We start from the raw sequence: 12,125 nt of genomic DNA, 5'->3' as shown, positions 1-12,125 counted from the left end.
CATGTTACACTTACCTACTCTGTGCAATGGTTTTCTACAGATCCTCCTCTTCATGGGTCCCCCATCGGCACTGGCCATGCCTCCACCCACCAAGTGCACCCATAGCAAGCCGCTTGCTATGGAGGAACCAGTGCCTGCTCTGTGTACAGCGTGGCTCAGCCCCACTTCCCTCTCCCTCCTCACTGGCTGTAATTGTGGAGGCCATTGCTCTCGTACACATTGCTGGATCGAGATCAGGCTCAGGTAAGTATAAGGATGGGGGGGGGAGCAGCACATAGAGAATGCATTAAAGTAAAAACCTTCAGGCATTAAAATCACTTTAAATACATTAAAGTATTAATAATAGATACATAATTGCATCGGTTGGTGTTTTGTATAATTTTTTTAGTCCAGGGTTAAGCATCAGTCATCAGCATTTTTTTCAATGGTAATGCTACTGGCCAGGATTTACAGTATGCTAGCCAAAAGTGCAGATGTGCTGAAAATAACAGAAAATAGGCAACAAAGGCCTCTGTTTAAATGAAAATACAGTAAATTCAGTGGAAATGTTTGCACTGTTGCGTTCTTGGTGAGTAGCACAATTTATGTGCAGTTATAAATTGGAGTACCTACACTATATGACCAAATGGGTGTCACACCTATAAGAGCCATTCCAAAAGCATGAGCATTAATATGGAGCTGGCCTCTCCATTGAGACTATAACTTTGTCTATGTCACTCTTTTGTTAAGGTTTCCCACAAGACTTTGGAGTGCGTCTGTGAGCATTAGTGCCCCTTCAGCCAAAAGAGCATTTGTGAGATCGGGTATAAATGTTGAATAAAAAGATTTGGATTGCATACAGTATTCCAATTCATCTCAAAAGGTGTTAAATAGGGTTGAGGTTCTGGTCTCTGTACAGGCTAATCAAGTTCCTGGGTTGAAGCTGGCTTTGTGTAAAGTGATACTGGAACAGAATAGGGCCTCTACCAAATTGTTGTCACAAGGTTGGAAGAACACAGTTTTTTAAAATGTTTATGACTGTAACTTCACACTGTTGGAGGTTCATGATTACAGTAGAACTGCAAAATACAGAGGCACTTTGTATGCAAATACTGTGTATGCAATTCAAAACATTAATTTAAAGAAAGTCAGTCTTATTGCCCACTCAGGAAAAACTGACAGGTTCTTTTGTAAGAAAACCCTCCCACCCACTGTAACTCACTTACATAGTAAATCACAGCTTTTGGTAGATGCTGAAGAGTTAAACCATCTGGCTGTTTTTTTTATATCTCCAGGGATTATATTGGTGAGGTCCTTGCACTTGGGGTACTGAGTCTACACAGGGTCTTTGGACATTATGAGAGGTTCACCCTTGTTAGATTTGTCTTTCTTTTATATCATGACTAATACTACCAGGGCTTCTGGAAAACACAAAGTTGACTGGGAGCACCCAAAACTCTCATGTGGACAAGAGCAGAGTGTAGCATTATATCAGGGAGATCTAGTTTTTAGAGTACCCTAGACATACAAGTAGTCAAGGGCAGACACAGCTGATAAGACTCCAACTATAGCTAAAATATAAGTTTACAAGGTCTAACCTGTTAAGCAATGGCTTTAGGCTTCAAGAGTAACTCCACTTTTGTTTTGAAAAAACAATTCCTTTCTTTGTCATCAATGTACATTGCAAGGATTATAACAAACTTTGCTACAGATCCCTACCTGTCACTGCTCTGCAGAAAAAGCTGTTTACTCCACTTGTGTCTTTGGATGCTGATTCTGAATAGGAATGACTAGTTGGTTTTAATCAGCTGGTGTACTTTGATGGTTCTAATGAAAGAAGATGTAGTGCCCACGTCCCTTTAGAAGTGATTAACCCCTAGGGAGCATTTCACCAAAAATGATATTTCTGTTGCAGACAATGCCAAAAAATGTACTGGTATGTTAGGCCTGTTTTAACGGGCATCAGCCTGCATGCACAGCAAGCTTTGTTGAAGTTTTAAAAGTACCAGTTAGCTCCAGTTTGTAAATGTTGAACATAGATCCCAATGGGAGTGCTGATTCCCACTCTAAACAAGCTGCTGGCAGGCTTCAGGACTTCTTGAAGCTTACTGAAAGTCTGCTGAAGCCTGCTAGCAACTTGTTTAAAGTGGCAATCAACACTCCCATTAGGATCTACACTATATTGTCAAAAGTATTGGGATGCCTACCTTTGGCATCCCAGTCTTAGTGTGTATGGTTCAATATTGAGTTGGCCCACCACTTACAGCTATACCAGCTTCATCTCTTCTGGGAAGGCTGTCCACAAGGTGTAGGAGTGTGTCTGTGGGAATGTATGACCATTCTTCCAGAAGCGCATTTGCGAGGCCAGGCACTGATGTCGAACGAGAAGGCCTGGCCCACTCTAATTCATCCCAAAGGTGTTCTATCGGGTTGAGGTCAGGACTCTGTGCAGGCCAGACAAGTTCATCCACCCCAAACTCACTCATCCATGTTTTTATGGACCTTGCTTTGTGCACTGGTGCATAGTCATGTTGGAACAGGAAGGGGCCATCCCCAAACTGTTCCCACAAAGTTGGGAACATGAAATTGTCCAAAATGTCTTGGTATGCTGACGCCTTCAGAGTTCCTTTCACTGGAACTAAGGGGCCAAGCTCAATCCCTGAAAAACAACCCCACACTTTAATCCCCCTCCACCAAACTTTAACTTTGGCACAATGCAGTTAGGCAAGTACCTTTCTCCTGGCAACCGCCAAACTCAGACACATTTATCGGATTGCTAGACAGAGAAGCGTTATTCTTCACTCCAGAGGACACGTCTCCACTGCCCTAGAGTCCAGTGGTGGCGTGCTTTACACCACTGCATCTGAAGCTTTGCATTGCACTTAGTGATGTAAGGCTTGAATGCAGCTGTTCGGCCATGGTAACCCATTCCATGAAACTTTCTACGCACTCTTGTTGTGCTAATCTGAAGGCCACAAAAGTTTGGAGGTCTTTAGCTATTGACTCTGGAGACAGTTGGCGACTTCTCTGCACTGTGCACTTCAGTATGCTCTGGCCCCACTCTGTCATTCTATGTAGCCTACCACTTTGTGTCTTGAGTTGCTGTTGTTCCCAGTTGCTTAGACTTTATTATAAAACCACTAACAGTTGACCGTGGAATATTTAATAGCAAGGAAATTTTACAGATGGACTTGTTGTACAGGTGGCAACCTATCATGGTACCACACTTGAACTTACTGAGCTCCTGAGAGCGACCCATTCTTTCACAAATGTTTGTAGAAGCAATCTGCATCCCTAGGTGCTTGATTTTATACACCTGTGGCCATGGAGGTGATTGGAACACCTGAATCCAATGATTTGGAGGGGAGTCCCAATACATTTGGCAATATAGTGTATGTTAAACATTTACAAACTGGAGCTGAATAGTACTTTAAAAGCTTCAACAAAGCTTGCTGAAAGCATTGTAAATGCTTTGTCAATGCTTGCTGTTCACGTTGATCTTACACAAGATGAAGCCCATGTGAAACAGGCCTGAGTGGAGAGTGAAAATCAGTGAGACAATCACACAAGCAGGAAATTTACATGTCTGGGGAAGTTCAGTATATCAACTGTGTATAGAATGCCTGCAGGTTGACAAATTGCATTAAATTTTACAGAAAATTACAGTGGCTGCAGATTGAAAAGGAAAGGTAATTTTCAATAACATTACATTACAATATGTGTAGCAATTGTATATGCTATATTATTTCGCTATATGTTTTCATGAAAGTGGAGTTACCTTTTCAACATGTGATGTGGTTACCTGCTGTGTATACAAGTATATTTATTTTTGCTCAGATGTTGAAGAAAAACATTTTAGCTGTTATAAACACATATACACTGATCTAAGGAAATTACATATCTGAAGTACAAACTTTTGTTTGCTACTTCAACATGCTTTTATATATATTGAGGAATAATAATTGTGCCTGATTGAAGTCTTAGAATACTACTAACTTGCTTTGGAAAACTGCCCTTGAAATCCTTTTTTACAAAATATATGGCTCAAGTACTACAAATCCAATATGTGACCCTGACTGAATATTTAAAGTCTCTGGGTCTATGCTCTATAATTGTCATCAAGTAGCTGATATAATCTTACTCCAAATGCAATAATTAGCAGCATCACTTAAATAATGTAGCTTTCAATAAACAAAATGCATAAATATCTGTGTTCCTTGTATATTTAACTTGCAAACAAGATCAGTTATGTTTTAATACTTTTTAATACTCTAGAATGCCATTACCGTACAGAGTAGTGGAGTGACTAAAATGAAGGCTCAGAAATACAATGCTGCCTTGTTTTCATTCCTTTACAAATCCAGACAAATAAAGTTTGTTCTTTTTTTCAGGAGAGTGGATGGAGTAATGCTAATACAGAAGTGATAAACTAGTAAAATACGGTTCGAAAAAGTAGTTGTGTGATGCTGTATTTTTAGTCCAAACACAACCAGCTGCTCTTTTCATGATAGGGACATATATTTCTCTGGTCTAAAGAAAGTGTATCACCAAAGTGTGCCACGGTGCAGGGAACGTTAATAACTAGGTCTTCCTGGTTTATTAGGACTCACCGTTCCATATGTTCAAGCATCAGTTTCCTTTTGGCTCTTGGCATTTTATCACATGCCATCTTAAAACTGCAATGGGCATCAGTGATGGAAGACTTTCCTTTACGAGAGGTTATTGCAGGTCTAAACTGAGAGAATGTAGCTGTAAAATGCCTAGCATGTGTCAATTACTACAGGTCCCACTCTAATTGATGTCTGACTGGTGTCTACTCAGGGCCACCAGTTTAGGGTTAACTCTAAGGTGAACAGAAACAGAGACAAGAAATATGGCATGGGACTCTTATCACTGAGTCGCCAAGAAATAGCAGAAGCCAGTTGGTGGCTACTCAAATCATAATGAAAATATAACTTTTGGTCAAGTGTAAGTTAAGATTAATTATAGGATATAGATAGGGTCATGAAGGTACTTTTGCACAGTTGTATTTTGCTTTGTTCATAACTGCCAAAAGCTAAAACTTATCACAGCTAGGCTACCAGTGCCGAAACTTAGCATACTGCTGATGAATGTCATGGTATCATACATCTCCTGGCCCCATTAACTAAGTGATTGCATCTGGTAAAATCTGAGACAGCTTTTATCCCTTTATACAGGACACTAAACTAAGGTTTAAACAAAACATTATGAACTATCAGCTTTCTTAAATAAGTACAGTTGCAAGAAAAAGTATGTGAACCCCTTGGGATTACGTGGAGTTTTGCATGAATTGGGCATAAAATGTGCTCTGAACGTCATCTAAGTCACAACAATAGAAGAACACAGTCTGCTGAACATAATACTACACAAACATTAGATGTTGCCATGGTTTAATTGCACATAACATGTAAACATTCACAGTGCAGGGAGGAAAAAGTATGTGAACTTTTGGACTTAATAACTGGTTGACCCTCCTTTGGCAGCAATAACCTCAACCAAACCATGCAAAGCAGCCCCAAACCATGATGCTCCCTCCGCCATGTTGAACAGTGGGGATGAGGTTTTGATGTTGGTGTGCTGTGCCTTTTTTTCTCCACACATAGTGTTGTGTGTTCTTCCAAAACAACTCAATCTTGGTTTCATCTGTCCACAGTATATTTTGCCAGTAGTGCTGTGGAACATCCAGGTGCTCTTTTGCAAACTTCAAACGTGCTGCAATATTCTTTTTGGATGGTTTGGGGCTGCTTTGCTGCCTCAGGGTCTGGACGGATTGTTGTCATTGATGGGAAAATGAATTCCAGAGTTTATCAAGACATTTTGCAGGAAAACGTACGACCATCTGTCCGCCAACTGAAGCTCCGCAGAGGATGGGTGATGCAACAGGACAATGACCCAAAGCATACAAGTAATTCAACAAAACAATGGCTGCAATAGCACAGAATACACCTTCTGGAGTGGCCCAGTCAGAGTCCTGACCTCAACCCGATTGAAATGCTGTGGCATGACCTTAAGAGAGCGATTCACACCAGACATCCCAAGAATATTGCTACACTGAAACAGTTTTGTGAAGAGGAGTGGTCCAAAATTACTCCAGATCGTTGTGTAGGTCTGATCTGCAACTACAGGAAACGTTTGGTTGAGGTTATTGCTGCCAAAGGAGGGTCAACCAGTTATTAAGTCCAAAAGTTCACATACTTTTTCCTCCCTGCACTGTGAATGTTTACATATTATGTGCAATTAAACCATGGCAACATCTAATGTTTGTGTAGTATTATGTTCAGCAGGCTGTGTTCTTCTATTGTTGTGACTTAGATGACGTTCAGAGCACATTTTATGCCCAATTCATGCAAAACTCCACGTAATCCCAAGGGGTTCACATACTTTTTCTTGCAACTGTAAAGACAATCTGTTCTATCTTTTAGATGTATCTTTATTCTTGACTTACTGCACATGTGAAATGAATATGGTACTAGATGGTCAGGTATCAGAAAGTAATAGCCAAAGCTCAGAGTTCCATGAGAACTGAAATTAAGACGTTTTGCAAGTCTGTGAAGAGCAATATACAGTACAAGAAAATTGCAAAGCTCTTTTTGGAAAAGTGGCAGTTTTTCATATGCAAGGGGGGGGAAACCCAGGGTATTCTTTTCTAATACAAACTAAATATATATATATTTTAATAGTGGTACCTTTTCTTTGGCTTTATCTTTGGTTTCTTCATCCATCCATTCATTCTCTTGCTCCAACATGTCAATGAATGCCCAACGGATACCTTCAATTACTTCCTCCATCTAGACAAGAAGAATCAGCTTAAATGTCACAAATATCTAAACTAATGTATGCTTTAATTTCAAATCATACAGCCTATTTTTACCAAATTAATATAAATGCCATCAACATAATTTTATAATTATGCACCTAAAAGGAGCTTATTAGAAAAGGAGTATAGAAGCTGTCCCTGCTGACTGGATTTTACTGTTCACAAATCCTTACATACGATCCTTACATCACAACTTGAGTTAGATCCCGCTTGGGCTCATCAGTTTGTCATGATTAAGGATGAGCAAATGTGTCTGGATTTGGTTCACAAGGTGCTTGTCGAACCCAATACTAGCAGACTTAAATCCAAACTGTATTGAAGTGTATAGAAGACATGGGGAGCTAGGCCCTGGCACAGAGGGCAGTTACCAATAAAACAATAAGCAGGGAGAGGATCCACCTTCAAATGCAGCACTGAAGTTGACATGGGAAAAACACAGTTCCTTGTATTACAGAACACATATACATGGTGCTACAGAACAATGCAATTGTCACAGAAAGGGTCAGCAAAATCATTCTAGCATACGTTGCATGTGTTTTTTGATTTGTTTTTGCAGCAGCAAAAATTAAAGTGATTCTAAAGATAGAATTAAAAAAAAACATGTTATACTTACCTGCTCTCTGCAATGATTTTGCACAGAGAAACCCAGACCCTCCTCCTCTCATGTTCCCCTAGTGCTCCTGACTCCTCCCCCTACCAAGTGCCCCCATAGCTCTGACGCACAAAGCCGGCTCAGTCCTGCTCCCCCCCCTCAAGCTTCATCAACACGGGCTCCAGCTGCTACCTCTCTGGCAGGAAGAGTGAGGGAGAGATCCACTGCTTTCCTGCACATCACTGGATTGAGATTTGGCTCAGATAAGTATAAAGGTGGCTGGGGGAGGGAGCTGTTTGGTAAAGATTTTTTACTTTAATGTACAGAATGCATTGGGTTAAAAAAAACTCTGACCTTAAGAACCACTTTAGGGATCCTATGGCCATAGGCTGCCTCTAATATTCCTTCAATGATTTTGTATACATCAGAGAGGCAGAGTGGAAAGACTGGGGTTTTTTTTACCCTGTCATCAGTGAATGGTGGAGTTAATAAATTGGCCTTGAAACCATTCGTCTTTTTTTAATCCTTCCAGAATCCTCCCAGGCACAGAGAAGTCACTTGCAAGTGCTGATACTGTTTCCTTTTTCTCCTCCTCTGTTCCCCAGATGTGCATATCAACCATTTCTATGGCCTCCCTTTTGTGATCTTTTCCTTCTGTAGGGTGCATAGCAGACATGTTTTTTGACCTAATAATACTCTTCTCCTCCCCCAGCGGTTGCTGTAATGCCAGCTGTTTCTCCTCCTTCGGATAGATGCATAGCATCCGTTTTTTATTGGTCTACTAATGCACCTTTTTGTATCCTGTGCCACGTCAGTGGCAGGTAATCAATCTCTATTATTTGGATAGAAAGGTCTAGAGCAAGTACCACAGTTTTTCACAGAAGGGCTTCCCTGCTCTCCACCTGCATGTTGTATACCATGAGGCAGCAGGAGTGATGGGAGGGATATGAAACAGATGAAAAAGAATGTTGTAATGTTTGGGTGTTGGCGGTGAGGAGGAGGAATTTTCTGGAGAGGCTTCAAGGGGGATGCCTCACCTCTCCCCAATACGAGGGGAAAATTTTGGTGGAATAAATTTTGTCAGTCCCATTTACTAAGAAAACAAGGTATCCCAGGTCCTAACTGGTAGGAAGAGGATTTTTGAAACAGTATCTAAATTTTAGAGCTTTCTTTATTCAGGGATGACAATGAATCCTGCAACCTACGATGGATCTAAATACCACTTTATCCCTATGCGAAAGTTAAAACATTGTTTTTTTTTATTTCAAGATATGCCTGCAAGCTTAAACACTGGTTTCACAGAGCTAGAAGGCCTTGTGGGTAAAAGTAGACAGGGCATGTGCAGAGAACCAGTTTAGGGCTTCGTTTTCAAGGAGTGAGAGGCTAAAGGCTCATTCACACCATGCATGCATGAAAACTGATAGAAACTGATGCACAGATTTTACTTGCAGAGACATCAGTTTACATCAGTTTTCATGTGCACTTCAATGAGTTTTAAATACCTTGCAGATTCCTGCGCAGAAAAAGTCTGCATGTGAATGCAGAGAGGTGCAGGGATGAAAAAGGCAGTTCCTGAATAGGCTGTTAACAATAATTGCCTGATGTGGTTTAGTTACCCCAGGCTAAAAGTATATATTATGTATATAAAAGTATATAAAAGTATGATATTAAAATGGCCAGCAACAGGAACAACTTCGAAAGTAATTAAAGGCATAAGTTACTATGGAAAAAAAGCACAGGTAGATAATTCACTACAAGAATTCAGGGTCCGCAGAGGACATATCAGTAAAAAAAAAAGTGGCCACCAGCAGGACAATTTTAAATAGCAAAGCAAATTTTTTAGAAAAAAAAAATCACAGGCTAGACTATTACTAAAATAATGAAGATACAAAGGAAAACTTGGAGTGAGTGATGGAAGTAAGAATGTAGGAAAGTGGCTTCTGCCATTTCCCTTCCTTTGTCTTGTGCCATGAACCTTTTCCAAAATAAATGCATTTTTTTAATACAGTGAAGTAATTAATGTTTATCTGTCCCATGTGGAAGATGTTGATAAAGCAGGAAGCAAAATAAATGTTTTAAGAACCAGGTGTGAAACTTATCTGGCTGCAGCATCTGTGACCCCATTGATCTCTACAGATGATTTGTGAATTGGGCACCTAGGTGGGTTTCCTTTTCCTCTCTAACCGCTACATGTGCATCCTTCCCAAAGCTTTGCACTTGGTTGAAGGGAATGAGCATGAGACTACATGTTTCAAGAATTTTCTAAATGGAGGAAAATTTCCCAATGGGACACGGATGGTAATAAAAACCTGACAGTGCTTTATTCCCTCTCCACTGTATTTAAAACAAAAAAAAGTTTGCCTTCAGGTATACTTTCATACCATGAGGATTGATATCAATAGTTCTCTTGGTGTTATCTGCATGATTATTAGATTTTTTGAGTTTGGCATCTGTATCTCTCTTCTGTAATGTGCAGGAGGGTATTGATAGCATAGTGATGTCTGAAAGTAGTTAGAAGTCTAATTTAAAGTGATACTAAACCTAAAAATCTTTTTTAACTTAATGCATTGCTTGCATTAAGGTAAAAAAAAATCTATTTGTCTGTGCTCCCCCCTCCCTGTGTGAAGGGGAAGAAAGGAGAGAAGAGATCAGCGCTGTGCATGCCGCATCCTCTTCACACAGGAACTCAAACAGCAGCAAGAGTAATTTTCTCTGTCAAGCAAATGTAGTGAGGAGGAAGTGGGGGTGGGGCTAAGTCCCGCTGTGTATGTCTATGGAGCGTGGATTCGTAGACATACATAACAGGAGTGTGCATGAAAAGGAGTCGAGATTGCCGACAGGGGACCCGAGAAGAGGAAAATTGGGGCACAGAGTGGGTTAGTATAACATGTTTATTATTTTAATTGAAAAAAAATTTCAGACTTTAGTAACACTTTAAGGAATCCAGTGAAAGAGAATGGGAAATATTGATAAACACATACAACAGAGTGTTAATGCAGATCAGTAAAGAGCTCTGTGTTTTTTAAGCCATTCTGATGAGGACAAGGTCCTCTTTATCGTAACCCTGGCCCTGTGGTAGTGGGGGTCTGCAGGCTGAGGGCTTATCAGAATATGAACATCCCCTTTAACAATAAGTGGGCACCTGGATAAGTAAGTAAGGGCTACATAGTAATTTGGCATATGGAAAGGAACAGTACCAGTTGTGTGTACCACTTACTCATTCATGAAAGGGGGGATGGTTTCTGGGTTCCCCCTTATTGCTAAATATCCTGATAAGCTTCCCATTTGGAGACTCCACAACTACTAGACCAGGGATGGTGGGAAGTTCAACATGGAGACAAGGTGCTTTGCTAGAGGTGGTCACCCTTGGCAAGGTACCCCCTTTGTTGAGGGCATATGGTCTTGCATGATTCAGGAGGGGACACATTCTCATCATCCTCTCTTTCCTGGCCTGACAGGCTGCTTGCTCAAACAAGGATCTGGTATGGATTTTTTTGGGGTAAACCTCGTTTTTTTGAATGGGTTTCCCCAAAGGGGTTGTGTGTGTGTGTCTGTGTGTGTAGGGTCCCCCTTAAAATTCATACCAGTCCTGGAGTGCCTGGTATAAATTATAGGGGAACAAAATGCCATTTAATTTTGTGTGGGGGTCCCCCATTATACCAGACTGTCATCTAGGAAAAAGGTCTGATATAGAAAGCCTGGATGCTTTTTTAACAAATCTAAAAAACCCTGCATGTCTCAATAAAGAGAACCTGTCACCAAATACCATCATGTAGGTTACTTTGTGTCCCCTATGTGATGAAAAAAAAATGTAAGTAAAAAAATAGTTTTTTTTTTAAATAAAGAAAGTTACACCCAAGCATATAACATCTCCCCCCCCAAAATGTTTTAGAGCCCCCACCCCCACATATGCGACGTAGGAACATAAATGCACGCATTGGGGCGCCTGCGTGTGAAAATGTTGATTGCAATACACATGTTACATATTGCCACACATGCCGGAGTGGGAGCAAAAATTCTAGCACCAGACCTCCTCTGTAATGCTAGACTGATGATCTATAGGGGCTTTTGAAGCGTTGTCTACAACAAATATAGGGTGCTGAAATTTGACGCAATTTCACAGGGGCACACAAATTTAAGGTTTAGCATGTTGAGTACCTATTTACTCAGCACAACATCTTTTATATTTTATCAAACATTTGGGTAATTTATTGAATTTGTTTGCCCTAAAATTCACTTTAGTGTGAGTGTTTTTACTGACATTTTGAGTTTCCTAGAGCTTTGCAATAATATTGTGTAATATAAAAAATTGGAACTACCACTATTTTATTCTCTAGAATGTCTGCTTTCAGAAATTATATAATATTTTGGGGGTTTTGTGTAATATTCAGGCCTAAAATGATTTTTTAAGTACATGTGGAAAAACGCAAAAATGGCTCTGGCAGCGAATGGGTTAGTTAAATTTCGCATTTTTAATGTTTCACTTAGGTACGCTCAGCTCGTGACTACTCATAAATAAAACATTAATTTTTTTAATGATTTCTTTTAAAATAAAAAGACACATTTGACAATTATTGTCCAATCTAGTGGGTTTGAAAGTAAGTCTTATGTCCAGGGCTGCCTTGGGTTTCAATGTAATCACATCTGTTGGGGTGATTATACTTATCTCTTATGTACTGAAAGTATTTGTCATTTACATTAAAATGTATGAAATAA

General features: G+C 40.0%; 1 protein-coding gene across 1 annotated transcript in view; it reads right to left on the bottom strand.

Annotated features, from left to right (window-relative positions):
- Positions 1-12,125, bottom strand: part of PHEX (phosphate regulating endopeptidase X-linked) — a 287,172-nt gene that overhangs the window by 104,409 nt on the left and 170,638 nt on the right. The window contains exon 12 of the mRNA XM_089656062.1: positions 6,687-6,788. Coding sequence (XP_089512188.1) covers positions 6,687-6,788 — 102 coding nt within the window. The remainder of the gene's footprint in view (positions 1-6,686; positions 6,789-12,125) is intronic.

This window comes from Staurois parvus, unplaced genomic scaffold, assembly GCF_062004578.1.
Source record: "Staurois parvus isolate SC_StPar_1 unplaced genomic scaffold, SC_StPar_1.0 ptg000884l, whole genome shotgun sequence".
Lineage (NCBI taxonomy): Eukaryota > Metazoa > Chordata > Amphibia > Anura > Ranidae > Staurois > Staurois parvus.
Note: the sequence above shows the minus strand (reverse complement) of the source record. Positions and strands in the feature narration are given on the sequence as shown.